A 19586-nucleotide genomic window follows, 5' to 3' on the forward strand; every position below is an offset into this window, starting at 1 on the left:
GTTGACCAGTTTTCCCAGCACCACTTGTTAAAGAGATTGTCTTTTCTCCATTGTATATTTTTGTCTCCTTTGTCAAAGATAAGGTGTCCATAGGTGTGTGGATTTATCTCTGGGCTTTCTGTTTTGTTCCATTGATCTATATTTCTGTCTTTGTGTCAATACCATACTGTCTTGATGACCGTAGCTTTGTAGTATAGTCTCAAGTCAGGAAGGTTGATTCCTCCAGTTCCAGTCTTCTTTCTCAAGATTGCTTTGGCTATTTGAGGTTTTTTGTGTTTCCATACAAATTGTGAAATTATTTGTTCTAGTTCTGTGAAAAATACTCTTGGTAGCTTGATAGGGATTACGTTAAATCTACAGATTGCTTTGGGTAGTATACTCATTTTCACTATATTGATTCTTCCAATCCATGAACATGGTATATTTCTCCATCTATTTTTGTCATCTTTGATTTCTTTCACCAGTGTTTTCTAGTTTTCTATATTTAGGTCTTTTGTTTCTTTAGGTAAATTTATTCCTAAGTATTTTATTCTTTGTGTTGCAATGGTGAATGAGATTGTGTCCTTAATTTCTCTGTTTTTTCATTGTTAGTGTATAGGAATTCAAGGGATTTCTGTATGTTAATTTTATATCCTGCAACTTTACTATATTCATTGATTAGCTCTAGTAATTTTCTGGTGGAGTCTTTAGGGTTTTCTATATAGAGGATCATATCATCTGCAAACAGTGAGAGCTTTACTTCTTTTCCTATTGGGATTCCTTTTATTTCTTTTTCTTCTCTGATTGCTGTGGCTAAGACTTCCAAAACTACTTTGAATAGTGGTGAGAGTGGGCACCCTTGTCTTGTTCCTGACTTTAGAAGAAATGCTTTCAATTTTCACCCTTGAGGATGTTTGCTGTGGGTTTGTCATATATGGGTTTTATTATGTTGAGGTGTATTTCTTCTATGCCTGTTTTCTGGAGAGGTTTTATCATAAATGCGTGTTGAATGTTGTCAAGGCTTTCTCTGAATCTATTGAGATAATCATATGGTTTTTATCTTTCAATTTCAATTTTATCTTTCAATTTGTTAATACGGTGATTTGTGAATATTGAACAATCCTTCATCCCTGAGATAAAGCCTACTTGGTCATGATGTTAAAAAGATAACAATATCTTTTTAATATATTGTTGGATTCTGATTGCTAGACTTTTGTTAAGGATTTTTGCATCTATGTTCATCAGTGATACTTGCCTGTAGTTTTCTTTTTTTTTTTTTTTTGTGGCATCTTTGTCTGGTTTTGGGATTAGGGTGATGATGGCCTCTTAGACTCTGTTTGGGAGTTTACCTTCCTCTGCAATTTTCTGGAAGAGTTTGAATAGGACAGGTGTTAACTCTTTTCTAAATTTTTGGTAGAATTCACCTTTGAAGCCATCTGGTCCTGGGCTTTTGTTTTTTGAAAGATTTTTGATTACAGTTTTGATTTCCATGCTTGTGATGCATCTGTTAAGATTTTCTATTTCTTCCTGGTTCCGTCTTGGAAGGTCATATTTTTCTAAGAATGTGTCCATTTCTCCCAAGTTGTCCATTTTATTGGCATATAATTGCTCATAGTCTCTTATGATCCTTTGTATTTCTGTGTTGTCTGTTGTGATTTCTTCATTTTCATTTCTAATATTATTGATTTGATCCTTCTCCCTTTTTTTCTTAATGAATCTAACGGTTTGTCTATTTTATCTTCTCGAAGAACTAGCTTTTAGTTTTGTTGATCTTTGCTATAGTCTTTTTCATTTCTTTTTCATTTTTCTGCTCTGATTTTTACTTCTTTCTCACTTTCGACTAACTTTGTGGTTCTTCTGTTCTTATTTTTCTAGTTGCTTTAGGTGTAAAGTTAGGTTTTTTATTCGATGTCTGTCTTGTTTCTTGAGGTAGGCTTGTATTGCTATGAACCTCCCTCTTAGCACTGCTTTAACAGAATCCCACAGGTTTTGCGTTGTTGTGTCTTCATTTTCATTTGTTTCTGCATATTTTGATTTCCTTTTTTATTTCTTCTGTGATCTGTTGGTTATTCAGAAGCATGTTGTTTAGCCTTCATATGTTTGTGTTTTTAGTAGTTTTTTTCCCCTGTAGCTGACATCTAATCTTACTGCACTGTCATCAGAAAAGATGCTTGAAATGATTTCAATTTTTTTTTTTAATGTACCAAGACTAGATTTATGGCCCAGGATGTGATCTATCCTGGATAATGTTGTGTGTGCACTTGAGAAAAAGGTGAAATCCATTATTTTGGGGTGAAATGCTGTGTAGATTTCAATTAAGTCTAACCAGTCTATTGTAGCATTTAAAGCTTGTGTTTCCTTGCTAATTTTCTGTTTGGTTGTTCTATCCATAGGTGTCAGTAGGGTATGAAAGTCCCCCACTATTATTGTGTTACTGTTAATTTCCCCTTTCATACTTGTTAGCATTTGCCTTATGTATTGATGCATGTTGGTTGCATATATGTTTATAATTGTTATATCTTCTTCTAGGATTGATCCTTTGATCATTATGTAGTGTCCCTTGTCTCTTATCATGGTCTTTATTTCAAAGTCTATTTTATCTGATATGAGTATTGTATATTGCTACTCCTGTTTCTTTTGGTCTCCATTTGCATGAAATATCTTTTTCCAGCCCCTCACTTTCAGTCTCTATGTGTCCCTAGGTTTGAGGTGGGTCTCTTGTAGACAGCATATATATGGGTCTTGTTTTGTATCTATTTGGCCAGTCTTTGTCTTATGGTTGGAGCATTTAACCCACTTACATTTAAGGTAATTATTGATAAGTATGATCCCATTACTATTTACTTTGTTGTTTTGGGTTCATTTTTATAAACCTTTTCTGTGTTTCCTGTCTAAAGAAGATCCTTTAGCATTTGTTGAAGAGCTTGGTTGTTGAAGTTCAGTTTGGTGGTGCTGAATTTTCTCAGCTTTTGCTTGTCTGTAAAGCTTTTGATTTTTCCTTTATATCTAAATGAAATCCTTGCTGGGTAATCTCAGTTGTAGATTTTTCTCTTTCATCATTTCCCTTCTGGCCTGAAGAATTTCTATTGAAAAATCAGCTGTTATCCTAATAGGGATCCCCTTGTGTGTTATTTGTTGCTTTTCCCTTGCTGCTTTTAATACTTGCTCTTTGTGTTTAATTTTTGTTACTTTGATTAATATGTATGTTTGGGTGTTTCACCTTGGGTTTATCCTGTTTGGGACTCTCTGGGTTTCTTGGACTTGGGTGGCTATTTCCTTCCCCATTTTAGGGAAGTTTTCAACTGTTATCTCCTCAAGTATTTTCTCACACCCTTTCCTTTTGTCTTCTTTCGGGGAGTTTAACATTGTCCCAGAGGTCTCTGAGGTTGTCCTCATTTCTTTTAATTATTTTTTCCTCTCTGCTTCATTTATTCCATGATTCTATCTTCCACTTCACTTATCCTCTCTTCTGGCAGGTGGATTCTTTACCACTGGGCCACAGGGAAGCCCAGCCTCTTCCATAGGGATAAACTATAAGGATAAACAACCTTACCCACAAGTGCCCTGTTTCAAACTATGGCCCACACCCCTAAACAAAACAGAAGGGGAATATAAGTGGTGTGAACAAAATGTCCCATCCACCTGGTCAATCCAGTTCAACCCAACTGTGCAATCCTGGCCTATCAAGTGCCACCCTCTGATGGTATCAGCAGGATCGTACATGAACATCTTGTTTAAAATATCATAGAGCTTTATATGCTTAATTATCAACATAATGGTCCACTGTCCCCTAACTGTTCAAATACTAACAACAGTTATGTCCTTCAAGATTGTCCACTCTTAACAGTCATGAGACAGAAATTCAAGTTTGCCTCATTGCGGGTTTGTTTTCCTCTGTGGACACTCAAATCATTGTATTTTACAGAATTATGGCCAGGCCCTGTCCTTTTTCAACCAAGCTATGACCTATATATGCACTGATATGTCCATTTCAAAGGAGAGTGCACTATAGGGACTACAGAGGTAAAAGATTTTTTTAAATCTTTAACAGGACACTCTGGCTCACCACCAAACCCAGAGAGCACTAGGAATGATCTTAGCAAGGGCAGGGCTGACCATAGGATTGGTAGCTCCATGGGGAGGCTTTCCCCATCATAAAACAACTCTGAGAAATCTCACCAGACAGCTTGATTATATGATGAAACAGACAGGGCAAGGCTTAACAAGACTTAAAGCCTCTCTTGTTTCTTTGGCTAACTGTCTCTTTTTCTTTCCCTCTCTCTTTTTTGTTTAACTCTTGATTACCTTCTGGCAAAACAAGATGGATGGAGCTTGTATGATAACGAATACTTTCTGCTGCACCAGGATCAATGCAACAGTACAGGTAGAAGTTAATATTAAGGAAGTATACACTCAAGCAGAATGGCTTCACAGTTTTGTCAGGAGCAATATTGCCTCCACTGTCTGGTCAACAGTTAAGGAAGTCCTCCTAAATTTAACCTGGTTCCTTCCCTTTCAAGGCCCTTTAATGGCTATTGGTGTTCTTTTCCTTTTTGGCCCCCATTGGTATAACTTTTGGTTAAGTTTTTGTCTTCTGTGCTGTGCTAAGTCACTTCAGTCGTGTCCAACTCCATGTAACCCTATGGACTGTAGCCCAGCAGGCTCCTCTGTCCATGGGATTCTCCAGGCAAGAATACTGGAATGGGTTGCCATTTCCTTCTCCAGGGGATTTTCCCGACCCAGGGATTGAACTGGCATCTCTTACATCTAACTTGCATTAGTGGGCTGGTTCTTTCACTAGCGCCACCTGGGAAGCCCATTTTTGTCTTCTAGGCTTAACAATTTCAAGTAAAGCTCATGATGGCTCAAGGAATTCAACCCATTCCAGCAGAGGCCAGCCCAGACCCCAACAGGTCCTTGGAGAAAAGTCAGTGAGGGACTTATGCACCTCTAGGCTGGGCTAGGGTCTGTGGTCCCTGTACAGCAGGAAGAAGTTTTACAAGAGATCTTTGCCCTTAAAAGTAAGAAGTAGATGGGCCCCAGGCCAAGCAGCTGGTGCTTGTCAGGCTGAGCAAATAAGAGCGTGTCTCTTGCTGACAGATCAAGAAAAAGTTAACAGCAAGAGCAGAGAGAGACTAAGCTCTGCTGGTGTAAAAACAAAGATGACCACATCTTTCATTCTTGAAGCCAGGGAGACCTCCCCACCTGCACGTGCAGAGAAGTTCAGAGAAGAGAGAAGTTCCTCGAGAGCCAAAAAGGGAAGGGGGTACCACCCTGCAATATGTGTCACCAGCCTCCCAGAGGCCCTCATGCTGGGATCCATCTTGGTTAGAAGGCATCTGTGCACACTAGGGAGAGCCTTGAGTCAGACCAGTTATGGGCAATGAGCCAGGTGGCTGGCCAAAGGGTACAAAGAAAACTGACCCTATATAAATGATTAAACCACCCCTTTGGTGCACTCCTCATTAGCAAGGACATCCACACTCTTCTCTGAGTATGTAGCTCTGCTTTGTTCTGTCCTAAACAAACTGCTTCTTGTATGCTCTCTCATGCATATGAGGTGCTAATAAACTCAGTGCTTGTTTTATAACCTCAGTCTCTTTGCAAAATTCTTTTTTCAAAGGAGACAAGAACCAGGGCTCTACTTCTACCCACTAGTCCCTGGTGTCCTAGCAGTTAGGAGTCCTGGTTTTCACCCAGGTGGCCCAGGATTGAGTCTCCGATAGAGAACTATCTCACTTCAAGCCATCACACACTGTTGTCACCCCAATATCACCTTAACCTGTATAAATAAAGGGTGAAAAATTCCTCGGGGGAAATGACACAGGCTGGTACTTGAAACCTGAGACCTTTTGCTTCAGTGTTTGCACCTGGACAAACCTCCTCGGAACAATAAAATACAAAGAAACTGTAAGGGACTAAAAATAATTGCGTGTGCATGCAGAGTTGGAACAAATTATAAACAAGAACCCAACTGCCAATCCTGAGGAGCCAGGAGCAAAAACACAATATTGCACATGCACCCTGCACATGGCACCACCAAGATGGTAGGCAGATGACCCAAGACACCTCCACTCTCACGTCTTACAAGGAGCCCGCACGCTCCCCCACTCAGGGAACAAGGGAAACAAACTGTTACTCGTTTTTGCTCCCTCCTGCTGCAGCAGGATTCCCAATAAAGCCTCGCCTGACTCATTGGAAAAGACTCTGATGCTGGGAGGGATTGGGGGCAGGAGGAGAAGGGGACGACAGAGGAGGAGATGGCTGGATGGCATCACTGACTCGATGGACGTGAGTCTGAGTGAACTCCGGGAGTTGGTGATGGACAGGGAGGCCTGGCGTGCTGCGATTCATGGGGTCGCAAAGAGTCGGACACGGCTGAGTGACTGAACTGAACTGAAACAATATGCTAGTTAACAACTAATAGGTCCCTGAAGAAATCATAGAGGAAATAAAAAAATACCTAGAGACAAGCAAAAATGAAAGCACAATGATCCAAAATCTATGGGATGAATTTCCACATGTCACATGACATGGCCAGAAACAAACTAAAAAAAAAACCACACACAGAAAACCAATCAAACAAAACCTATGGGGTACAGAAAAGCAGTTGTAAGAGGGAAGCTTATAGCAATGCAATCTTCAGAAAACAAAAAAAATCTCAAATAGACAACCTAAGCTTATATCTAAAGCAACTAGAGAGATAACAAATAAAACCTAAAGTTAGTAGAAGGAAGAAATCATAGATTGGAGCAGAAAAAATGAAATAGAGATGAAATAAACAACAGAAAAGATCAATGAAATAACAGCTAGTTCTTCAAAAAAATAAAATTGATAAACCTTTAGCCAGATTCATTAAGAAAAAAGAGAGAGGGCTTCAAACAATAAAATTAGAAATGAAAAAAGAGAAGTTACAACTGACTCTACAGGGACAACCTGGAACAAATTGACACAATTTTTAGAAAGGTACAGTCTCCCAAGACTGAACCAGGAAGAAATAGAAAATATGAACAAACCAATCACAAGCACTGAAATTGAAACTATGATTAAAAACTCTCAACAAACCAGGGCCCGATGGCTTCACAGGCAAAGTCTATCAAACATTTTAGAGGAGAGCTAACACCTATCCTTCTACAACTGTTCCAAAAAACTGCAGAGGAAAGAAAACTCCTAAACTTATCCTATGAGGCCACCATTACCCTTATACCAAAACTAGACCAAGCAGTAAGCCGGGGTGGGGGTCCAAACCCACCAGGCCCGTGAGATGTAGTGGGGTGGGTGGAGGCCCTTGCGGCTGTTTAGCCCGGGTGCTCATCGGAGGTGGCCGCGGCGCAGCACCAGCAGCCCAGGGTGTGGTGGGGACGACCCCTGATCTCCGGGGATCGCTGGCTGTTCGAGCTCCGCCGGTGCTCGCCAGTGTGCAGGGTCAGGGCAGCGAGGCCACAGCGGTGCGGGTGAGGAAGGAAGAGTGAGCGAGGGGAAAATACAAGGAATGGAAAGTGCGGGTGGCTGCGAGGCGCCCTCAGCTTCAGGCGCCGTGCAAGTCTGGTCCGAAGATCAAGTCTGGTCAATTCTTTTCGGAAGGAAGAAGAATAATATTTATTCCTTGGTGTGGAGGGCGCTTGCACTTGGGGTCCAAAATTGAGGTGCATGGGAATATATAGAATTTAAGCCTTCTCTCAGAACTGTATTGGTAGAGTTGAAAAAGACAGCCAACCAAAGGTCATCTGAAATTGTGACTGGCTGCTAATCCCAGGACAAAATTAGAGATCACTACTCAAGCATAAGGCCTCCACAAAGATGTTTCATTTAAAGGCTTGGGCTGAGTATGTTGTGGAATGGGCTGCAAAGGACCCATATGGCTTCCTTACAACAGTTATTTTGGCTGTAACTCCACTGTTTCTAGCAAGTGCTGTGCGGTCTTGGAAATTGGCCAGGATGATTAAGGCCAGGGAAAAGGAGCAAAAGAAGAAACAAAAACGTCAAGAAAACATTGCAAAAGCTAAACGACTAAAAAAAGGATTGAATGAATGTACAGGCTGTGTGTCCAGAGGAAAATTGTTTGGAAAATTATGCATCTTTGAAAGGACCCATCAAGGTTTGTTTTTGGATCTTATGATGGTATTACTAAACGAAGTCTGAGTATATGGAGGAATCATGTTAGTTCTCACCTGTACTGTAGCAACTTTTTGGCTTCGGTATAGAAGTCTGTTGACAGTTACTGTAATTGGTATTTATTATGCTACAAATTCTTATAACTGATTTTCATTTGCCTTTTTGCAGCTTTTGTATACATACTAAAATGAAAATATCCTGTGGAGAAAAGGGGCTTTAGATTATGAACTCTATTCAAATAATGACTTCAAATGGGTCCTGTTCTAGACAAAGGAGATTAAGAATGTAAAAATCAAAATTGTTCTGAGCAGAAAAGCATGGTTTGGCTTAAAAGATATATGGTGTGTTACATCTCATCATTATTACTTATTTCTTGGAATAGAATCATTTCTGGTTTCCTCAAAGTGAAATATTATTCAATGAGTACTTCTATTTTCTGTATTTTTCTCATTTTTGCTTTTGAGATACTGGTAATTATCAGATATTCTGCATTTAAAAAAATCTAATTTTATAAAGACTTCTCTTGTTATCTTGACTATGTAGAATACCACCTACTGGATATAATAATTTTTGTACTTAAGAACACTGCCATTTTCTTAGAGATTACTTAAGTAGAGTAACACTATGATTTAAAGCTTAAGAGGAAAAATGCCAAACCTTGTAGTACCTTGGAACCAGTTTATTCTCACTTGTGCTAAGCACAAATGTGAAGCAGTTAAAATGTCTTATCAGATAATTTGCTGATTATATAGATACCACTTTTGTTTTTTATTCCATTATTTGTTTTAATTCATGTGGTAGTGATGTCCTTTACTTTTTGATTAGACAGGTTCACAGTGAAAATTAAAATTTCAAATTTCTTTTAAAGAACTTTTAAAGAGTTACAATTATGTCATATGTCATATATTGTAAAGTCTTAACATTTGGAAAAATTTTGTTTACACTGTATTAATTGGGTGAAAAAGGTGTAATTATGTCAAAATGAGAATGTTATAATTAGAAATAAAGAGGTAAAGGAGATTTCCTTTGGTTAAATAGTATAATTGGAACTTTTTACTCTTTAACATGGCTTTTTTAAATGCATGGTTGATAATTTTATTTGTTTTCAATAACTAATGGCTTATTAATGTTTTCCTCACCTGTAATAATGAATTTTAAATTGCAAAAAATTGTCCAATAATTTTAATTTTAAAATGAAACTAAATATTGAAATAGTTCTATACTTAAAACAAACCTAGACCAAGATACCACCAAAAAAAAGAAAGTTACAGGCCAATATCACTGATGAACATAGATACAAAAATCCTCAACAAAATACTAGCAACCTGAATCCAAAAATTCATTAAAAAGGATCATACACCATGATCATGTGGGATTTATCCTAGGGATGTATGGATTTCTCAGTATCCACAAATCAATCAGTGTGATACACCAAATCAACAAACTGAAGAGTTAAAAACCATAATAATCTCAATTGAGGCAGAAAAGGTTTTGACAAAATTCAACACCTATTTATAAGGAAAACTCTCCAGAAAGAGGGCATAGAGGGAACATATCTCAATATAATACAGGCCATATATGACAAACCTACAGCTAACATCATCCTCAACAGTGAAAAGCTGAAAGCATTTCCTTTAAGATCAGGAACAAGACAAAGATTTCCACTCTCACCACTTTTATTCAATATAGGTTTGGAAGCCCTGGCTATGGCAATCAGAAAAGAAAAAGAAATAAAATGAATCCAAATTGGAAAGGAAGTTAAACTGTCACTATTTGCAGATGACATGATACTTATACATAGAAAATCCTAAAGATACTATCAGAAAACTACTAGAACTCATCAATGAATTTGGCAAAGTTATAGATTACAAAATTAATACACAGAAGTCTATTGTTTTTCTATATCTATCAATGAAAGTTTAGAAAGAGAAATTAAAGAAACAATCCCATTTACCAACACATCACAAAGAATAAAATACCTAGGAATAAACCTACTGAAGGAGACAGAAGACCTGTACTTTGAAAACTATAAGACACTAATGAGACAAACTGAAGGAGACACAAATAGACAGGGAGATACACCATGTTCTTGGACTGGAAGAATCAACACTGTCGAAATGCCCGTACTCCCAAGGCAATCTATGATTCAATGCAATTCCTTTCAAATTACCAACAGCATTTTTCACAGAACTAGAATAACAAAAAAAAAAAAATTCTTAAAATTGGTATGGAGACACAAAAGACCCTGAAGAACCAAAGCAACCTCAGAAGAAGAACAGAGCTGGAGGAATCAGGCTCCCTGACTTCAGACTATACTACAAAGCTATAGTCATCAAAACAGAATGATACTGGCACCAAAACAGAAATATAGATCAATGGAACAAGATAGAAGACCCAGAAATAAACCCACACACCTATGGTCAAGCTGTGACACAGGGGACAAGACTCTACAATTGTGGAAAAACAGCTTCTTCAATAACTGGTACTCGGAAACTGGACAGCTACATGTAAAAAAAAAATAAATTACAATATTCTAAGTTCAAAATGAGATTAAAGACCTAAATGTGAGACCAGACCCTATAAAACTCTTAGAGGAAAACATAGGCAGAACACTCTCTGACATAAATTGCAGCAATATCTTTTTTGATCTGTCTCCCAGAGTAATGGAAATAAAAAAATAACAATAAACACATGGGACATAAACTCAAAAGCTTTTTCACACCAAAGGAAACCATAAACAAAATGAAAAGACAACCCACAGAATGAGAGAAAACGTTTGAAAGTTATGTGGCTGACAAAGAATTAGTCTCCAAAATTTACAAACAGCTCATGCAGCTCAATATCATCAAAACAAACAACTCAATCAAAAAATAGGCAGAAGATACAATACACATTTCTCCAGAGAAGACATACAGATGGCCAGGAAGAATATGAAAAGATGTTCAACATCACTAATTATTATAGAAATGTAGAAAAAAAACTACATTGAGATATTACCTCACACCAGTGAATATGGTTATTGTCAAAAAAATCCACAAATAAATGCTGGAGAGGGTGTGGACGGAAGGGAAAATTCTCCTACACCACTGATGGGAATGTAACTGGTACAGCCACTATGGAGAAAAGTATGGAGGTTCCTTAAAAAACTAAACACAGAGCTACCATATCATCCTGCAGTCCCATTCCTGGGCATATATCCAGCAACAAAAACCCAGCACAGCAAAAATAAAAATAAATACACAAATATTTTAAAAGAATGAAATGATGCTATTTGCAGCAACATGGATTGACCTAAAGCCTATCATACTGAGTGAAGTAAGTTAGAAAAGTGAAGTATCATATGATATTGCTTATATGTGGAATCTAAAAAAAAAAAATTATAAAAAAAAATTATACAAATGAACTTATTTACAAAACAGACTCATAGACTTAGAGAAGAAACTAGGGTGGGGGAAGAGGGGGAGAAGGGATAGTTAGGGAGTTTAGGAATGACATGTACACACTGCTACATTTTAAATGGTTCACCAACAAGGACCTACTGTATAGCACATAGAACTCTGCTCAATATTATACAACAACCTAAATGGGAAAGAATTTGAAAAGAAACAGATATGTGTATAATTGAATTACTTTGCTATACACCTGAAACTAACACATCATTATTAATTACCTATACTCCAATATAAAATGAAAGGTTAAGTAAACAAATAAAGGGAGGCCCAGAATAAGAGCTCAGGTGAGGGCCTGTTTGATATTACTAAAAGCCTCTTCTTGTTCCACAGTCCAAAGTAATGGCTCTGTATCTGGGCATTTAGTGGCTTCATATAGAGGCTTAGCCATTGGACCAAATCCTGGAATTTAAATTCCACAAAATTCTACCATGCCTAAGAAGGTACAAATATGTTTATCTTTGGGATGTTTAGGCCTAATATAGCTTGTTTTCTATCTGGAAATAACTATTTCCAGGGTTTATAACATATCCCAGATATTTAAACTGTTGCTTTGAGATTTGTGCCTTTATGTGGGAGACCCTTTAATCCCAGGCCTCAAGGAAACCAAGGACTTCAAGGGTATTCTGATCTGAGGTCTCCATTGTGGGCTACATATTAACATACCATCCACACTGTAGAATCATCCTTCTTTTAGGTGTATTTCCTTCCGTTCCTTTCCTAGGGCCTGGGAGAACAAGCGTGGGCTGTCCTGAAACCCCTGAGGCAATACTGTCCAGGTATATTCTTGCATTTGGCCTGAGTAAGGGTTAGTCCACTCAAAGGCAAAGAGACTGTGATGAGCAATGAACTGGGGTGAAAAAAGAAGGCGTTCTGAAGGTCAACCACAGTAAACCATTAGGCATCTCTAGGAATCTTGACTAATACAAGGATTGGCCAAGAGGTGATGTACAGGGACCACTACATCACTTCTTGCTCTAAAGTCTTGTTCCAGTTGATATTCCCCATTTGACTTAACAGCTGGCAGAATAGGGGTATTGCTGGGAGACGGACAGGGCACTAAGAGGCCATGTGTTAAGAATTTATCTATGAAGGCTGCAAATCCTTTTTGCTTCCAACTTTATGGAATACTGTCTCTTGTCAGAATAAGCGACTTCTGCCTTAAAGCTAATTTTTAAAGGTTGGGCATTTATAGCCTTCCCAGGGATTCCTTTGTCTCAAACTGTGGGGTTTACTGTGTGTAGAATACGGCTGGGAAAAAGCCCTTGTTCCTCTAGCTGATTTAGAGTCGAGAAAAGGGGCTGCCTGGTGCCTCCTAATCATAACATGGCTCTGAAGGAGCCCAGATGGTCTCTCCCCAGCAGTGGGGCAGGACTGCTGCTGTGTAGCCACTCAGTTGTGTCCAACTCTTCGTGACCTCATGGACTTTAGCCCACCAGGCTCCTCTGTCCATGGGATTCTCCACGCAAGAATACGGGAGTGGACTGCCATTTCCTTCTCCAAGGGGTAGGACACTTAGGCACAGCTAAAAAGGCATGTGAAGCCACTGTTCAAATTGGCAAGTGAAAAGGCCCAGTGAAGTAACGGGTGCAAGGCTTTCCACTGACATCACTCAGTGTATAGCTTTTAGAGGAGAGGCCCATTATGAGAGATTAGGACAGAGTGAGTAGCTTCTGTATCACGTAAAAAAAAAAAAAAAAGGATTTTCTCACCTGCTACATCAAAAACCACCCAGGGCTCCTCAGTGGAGATAGATATCTTATGTGGGAGGAAGGTACCAGGCTTCCTCGGTCACCCAGCATGGCCACCTCAGGAATGGGCATCCTCTTCCCCTTTGAACCAGGAAAGGTCCCACTTGCAATGACCTTGGAAGTGTGTCTGAAGACTGGGCATGGACCAGTCTGAGCATGGACCAGGGGACTCCTTTCCAGTATGTACAGGCCCAGTGGCCAGCTGACTTGCATTTGAAGCCCTTGCTGGGTTTTGTTTTTGTTTTACGGTTTAATAACTTTACTAGACAATAAGCCGGAGAAGGCAGTGGCACCCCACTCCAGTACTCTTGCCTGGAAAATCCCGTGGACAGAGGAGCCTAGTAGGCTGCAGTCCATGGGGTCACTAAGAGTCAGACACGACTGAGCGACTTCACTTTCACTTTTCACTTTCATGCATTGGAGAAGGAAATGGAAACCCACTCCAGCGTTCTTGCCTGGAGAATCCCAGGGACAGAGGAGCCTGGTGGGCTGCCGTCTCTGGGGTCACACAGAGTTGGACACGAATGAAGTGACGCAGCAGCAGCAGACAATGAGCAGTTAGTTCTCATCCACATTAACTGTAGATTTTTAAAGTGGTGACAGGCACATGGGTAACCAACATATAGAGCTTCTCTGGTGAATCTTCATTATATTTTCAGGACAACCACACACAGATACGATATGGGACACTTCTTATTCCTTTGGCCCAGGCAACTTTGTTGAACTTGGTGTCAATGCATACATCTGGGGTTCCCATCTCCTTCATGGCAACTTTCTGGATTTCTTTGAGTGCCTATGGGGCATGCTTTCAGAAACCCACTCCATGGATATGCTTGTGAATGTCAATAGTGTATTCTCTGGTCACTACCTTATTGATGGCAGACCAGCCCTTCTTGCTGTCCTTCTTTGCTAGTGCCATCCTGCCAAGCCAGGGTTGGAAAGGAAACCCCTTGCTGGTTTATCTCCAAATGAATGTTTAAACTTCCTTCGCTCCCTTGGGTAGCCCTGAGGTTGCAAGGTATGACTGACAGCAACGGCCATCAGTTAAGCATGAACCCTGGTCTGCCTATTTTCACACTGGTTCTTTCTTCCTCCTCAACTTGATCTTGATTATTAAATACCACAAAGGCTACCTACCTCTAGGGGTTTTGTGGGCATAATACCAGGGTTGGACTGGCTGATAAAATGTTGTAGAAGCAGGGGGTTGACACTCAGGAGTAGGAGAATCAATATTACTACATTTTCTAAAAGGTTCATAAGCTGTCCCTGAAAAAAAGCTGAATTTTCTTTTTCTTCTTGGTTCACTTCTTTAAACTTTTTATAATTAACTGGCCTTTTTTATATACTTTCTCATCTGTTCTAATACACATTGGGTCATGTGGTTCCTTGGCTTTTGCTCCCTCCAAGGAATTATATTCTCAAATGGGCTCCTAGCTTAGAAGAGGATCCTCCCATGTTGAGTAGACTGCAACTGGTAAAGAGCATTCCTAGAAATGAATTCGAGCATCCCAGAGACATTCACGGCGAGGCTTTTGCCAGAAGTGGGTTGGAGTGTCCTCCAAATTCCCTTCTTACCCAATGGGATTTTGAGCATCCTCTACTTTCCCAACTGGAGAGTCTCTGATTAACTGGACATCTAACTAGACACCACTGGTTGACTTGGCCTCTTTCACAAGGGTCATGGGCAGGGGGAGGTTTGTACTGGGGCACTGCCAGGACTCTCCCTGAGGGGCTCTGTGTATTTAGAGCTTATGTCCTATAGTAAGTTTCCTTATGCTGGGGTGTATTCCTCGAGACTGAGCATCTATAAAGTTTATAATGTGGGCTTCTGGGCAGCATCCACCTAAAAGGCTGTCCAGAGCAGTGTGTGGGCTGCCAAGGCCTGAAGTGAAGGAAGTGAAGTGAAGTCGCTCAGTCGTGTCCGACTCTTTGCGACCCCATAGACTGTAGCCCACCAGGCTCCTCCATCTGTGGGATTCTCCAGGCAAGAATACTGGAGTGGGTTGCCATTTCCTTCTCCAGGGGATCTTCCCGACCCAGGGATCGAACCCAGGTCTCCCGCATTGCAGGCAGACACTTTAACCTCTGAGCCACCAGGAGTGACTTGAAGTGAAGGGGGTCCTAGCAAAAAGGAGCAAAGGAAAATGCCACGGGGGTCAAGAACTGAATTCCTAGAGGTGGGAGTATCCCTACAGGGGATTTTTGGACAAAGAGTAAGGTAAGACATTAGACAGCAGAAGAACCCCAAACCCTCTCCCCTATTTCTTTGGTGGCTATCATAAAATTGAGAAGAGTCTGATGATTCCATCTAACATAGGCAACAATGAGTCTGGACAGTGTTTCCCATGTACTTTAACATACTAAATGAACCCAATTAGTTTAGGATCTCTCTTTGGGATGCTCTTGGGTCCCTTTGAAGCACCCCAAAGTCAGCTGAAGATCAAAAGAACTTTAATTGGAATTTCACATTTGGGAAGTCTGTCAAAAACTTCAAAAAGTTTTTATGGCTGCGCTGTGCAGTTTGTGAGATCTTACTTCTCTGATCAGGGATCAAATCCATGTCCCCTGCAGCACAAGCACAGAGCCCTCACCATGGGACTGTGAGGAACTTCCTTCAAAAAGTTTTAAAACACTTGGTTATATAGGATTAAAAGTTGTGAAACAATGAGGTAAGGTGAAAAAAATATTTCAAGAATAAAATAGAGATCATGTAAAGGCACCCACTCCAGTATTCTTGGGCTTTCCTGATGGCTCAGCTGGTAAAGAATCCGCCTGTAATGCAGGAGACCTGGATTCAATCCCCAGGTTGGGAAGATTCCCTAGAGAAGGGAAAGGCCACCCACTCCAGTATTCTGGCCTGGAGAATTCAAAGGACTCCGTCCATGGGGTCACAAAGGGTTGGACACGACTGAGCGACTTTCACTTCAGTTTAAAGGCACAGAAACTCACACGTTTTATCAAAAGCAGCATTCCAGGAAAACTGTTCTCTTGTGAGACAGAGAAGCAAATCCAGTTCTGCATCAGCCTACTATTAATAAAATCCATTTCCCTGATCAAATTTAATCCAACCTTAGAAAATCCTGACCAAATCCAAGAATTTTCAGAATGTTCCTTTTTCTGCAAACTTTTTGCAACTTTCTGTAGCCATGTTATTTTGTCACATTCTTTTTTTAAATTTATTTATTTTAGTTGAAAGATAATTGCTTTACAATATTGTGTTGGTTTCTGCCATACATCAACATGAATCAGCCATAGGTGTACGTATGTTTCCTCACTCCTGAATCTCCCTCCCACCTCCCACACCCTCTAGGTTGTCACAGATCCCCAGTTTGAGTTCCCTGAATCATAGAACAAATTCCCATTGGCTATCCACTGTAAGGAGATCCAGCCAGTCAATCCTAAAGGAAATCAGTCCTGAATATTCATTGGAAGGACTGATGCTGAAGCTGAAACTCCAAAACTCTGGCCACCTGATGCGAAGAACTGACTCATTGGAAAAGACCCTGATGCCGGGTAAGACTGAAGGCAGGAGAAGGGGACAACTGAGGATGAGATGGTTGCTTGGCATCACTGACTCGATGGACATGAGTTTGAGCAAGCTCTGGGAGTTGGTGATGGACAGGGAAGCCTGGCGTGCTGCAGTCCATGGTGTTGCAAAGAGTCGGACACGACTGAGCGACTGAACTGAATGGATCCACTTTACATACGGTAGTGTAATGCATTTCTGTGCTACTGTGTACATGTGTCCCACCCTCTCCGTCCCCTCTTCCCATGTCCATAAGTCTGTTCTCTATGTCCGCATCTCCACTGCTGACCTGTAAGGAGGTTCATCAGTACCATATTTCTAGATTGCATATATATGCATTAAAATGTTATCTTTTTCTCTTTCTGATTTACTTCACTCTGTATAATAGGCTCTAGGTTCATCCACCGTATTTTCACTGACTCAAATGTGTTCTTTTTTATGGCTGGGTAATATGGCTGGTACATATAATATTGTATATACATACACCACAGCTTCTTTATTCATTCGTCTGTCAGTGGACATCTAGGGTGCTTCCATGCGCTAGCTATGGTAAACAGTGCTGTAATGAACATTGGCATCCATGTTTTATTCAGTTATGGTTTTCTTAGGGTGTATGTCCAGTAATAGGACTGTTGGACCAAATGGCAGGGTTATTCCGTTTTTTAAGGAATCTCCACAGTGTCTTCCATAGTGGCTGTATCAATATACATTCCCACCAACAGTGCAAGAGGGCTCCCTTTTCTCCACACCCTCTCCAGCATTTACTGTTTGTAGACTTTTTGATGATGGACATTCTGATCAGTGTGAGAGGTAGTTCATTGTAGTTTTGATTTGCGTTTCTCTAATAATGACTGATGCTGAGCATATTTTCATGTGTTTATTAGCCATCTGTATGTCTTCTTTGGAGAAATGTCTGTTTAGATTTTTGCCCACTTTCTGATTGGGCTGTTTGATTTCTGGTATTGAGTTGCATGAGCTGCTTGTACATTTTAGAAATCAATCCTGTCAGTTGTTTCATTTTCTATTATTTTCCACTATTCTGAGGGTCGTCTTTTCACCTGACTTATAGTTTCTTTTGCTCTGCAAAGCCTCTGACTTTAATTAGGTCTCACTTGTTTATTTCCACCACTCTAGGGGGTGGGTCATAGAGAAGCTTGCTATGAGGTATGTCATAGTGTTCTGCCTATGTTTTCCTCCAAGAGTTTTATAGTCTTTGGCCTTACATTTAGGTCTTTAATCCATTTTTAGTTTATTTCTGTTTATGGTGTTAGGAAGTGTTCCAATTTCATTATTTGACATGTAGCTGTCCAGTTCTCCCTGCACCACTTATTGAAGAGGCTATCTTTGCCTCATTGTATATTCCTGCCTCCTTTGTAAAAAACAAAGTACCCATAGGTGTGTGGGTTCATCTCTGGGCTCCCTATCTTGTTCCATTGGGCTATATTTCTGTTTTTGTACCAGTACCATACTGTCATGATGACTATAGCTCTGTAGTATAGTCTGAAGTCAGGAAGGTTGATTCTTCAGCTCTGTTCTTTTTTTTCTTTTTTTTTAATTGGAGGCGAATTAATTTACAGTATTGTGGTGATTTGGGCCATACATTGACATGAATCAGCCATGGGTGCACATGTGTCCCCCCATCCTGAACCCCCTCCCACCTCCCTCCCCACCCAATCCCTTGGGTTGTCCCTGAGCACCGGCTTTGAGTGCCCTGCTTCATGCATCAAGCTTGCACTTGTCATCTATTTTACATATGATAATATACATGTTTCAATGCTATTCTCTCAAATCACCCCACCCTTGCCTTCTCCCACAGCATCCAAAAGTCTGTTCTTTACATCTGTGTCTCTTTTCTCCAGCTCCATTCTTCTTTCTCAAGATTACTTTGGCTATTCAGGGTCTCTTCTGTTTCCATATAAATTGTGAAATTTTTCTTTCTAGTTCTTTGAAAAATGCCACTGGTAATTTGATAGGGATTGCAGTGAATCTGTAGATTGCATTTGATAGTATAATCACAATACTGATTCTTCCAACTCAGGAACATGGAATATCTCTCCATCTGTTTATGTCTTCTTGATTTCTTTATCAATGTTTTATAGTTTTCTGCATACAGCTCTTTTGTTCCTTCAGTCAGTTCAGTTTAGTTCAGTCAGTCAGTCGTGTCCGACTCTTTGCAACCCCATGAATCTCAGCACACCAGGCCTCCCTGTCCATCACCAACACCCGGAGTTCACTCAGACTCAAGTCCATTGAGTCAGTGATGCCATCCAGCCATCTCATCCTCTGTCGTCCCCTTCTCCTCCTGCCCCTAATCCCTCCCAGCATCAGAGTCTTTTCCAATGAGTCAACTCTTCACATGAGGTGACCAAAGTACTGGAGTTTCAGCTTCAGTATCAGTCCTTCCAATGAACACCCAGGACTGATTGCCTTTACAACTGACTGGCTGATCTCCTTGCAGTCCAAGGGACTCTCAAGAGAGTTCTCCAACACCACAGTTCAAAAGCATCAATTCTTCGACACTCAGCTTTCCTCACAGTCCAACTCTCATATCCATACATGACCACTGGAAAAACCATAGCCTTGACTAGATGGACCTTTGTTGCAAAGTAATGTCTCTACTTTTGAATATGCTATCTAGGTTGGTCATAACTTTCCTTCCAAGGAGTAAGCGTCTTTTAATTTCATGGCTGCAGTCACTATCTGCAGTGATTTTGGAGCCCAAGAAAATAAAGTCTGACACTGTTTCCACTGTTTCCCCAACTATTT

The 19586-nt window shown here is 40.2% G+C and overlaps 1 protein-coding gene and 1 pseudogene across 1 annotated transcript; one reads left to right on the forward strand and one right to left on the reverse strand.

The window, feature by feature from the left end:
• The first annotated feature begins 7316 nt into the window (after positions 1-7316).
• LOC133250279 (small integral membrane protein 15-like) lies at positions 7317-8203 on the forward strand. Its single transcript, XM_061421291.1, has one exon. The coding sequence runs from the start codon at positions 7780-7782 to the stop codon at positions 8119-8121; it is 342 nt and encodes a 113-aa protein (XP_061277275.1). The 5' UTR covers positions 7317-7779; the 3' UTR covers positions 8122-8203.
• A 30-nt stretch (positions 8204-8233) lies between these two features.
• LOC133250278 (large ribosomal subunit protein eL31-like) lies at positions 8234-18473 on the reverse strand (annotated as a pseudogene).
• Between the last annotated feature and the right edge of the window lie 1113 nt (positions 18474-19586).

The sequence above is a fragment of the Bos javanicus genome, chromosome 7 (genome assembly GCF_032452875.1).
Source record: "Bos javanicus breed banteng chromosome 7, ARS-OSU_banteng_1.0, whole genome shotgun sequence".
Taxonomy (NCBI): domain Eukaryota; kingdom Metazoa; phylum Chordata; class Mammalia; order Artiodactyla; family Bovidae; genus Bos; species Bos javanicus.

Excerpts from the sequence above, each read along its gene's own strand:
- LOC133250279 (XM_061421291.1), top strand. The coding sequence starts at position 7,780 with ATGTTTCATTTAAAGGCTTGGGCTGAGTATGTTGTGGAATGGGCTGCA.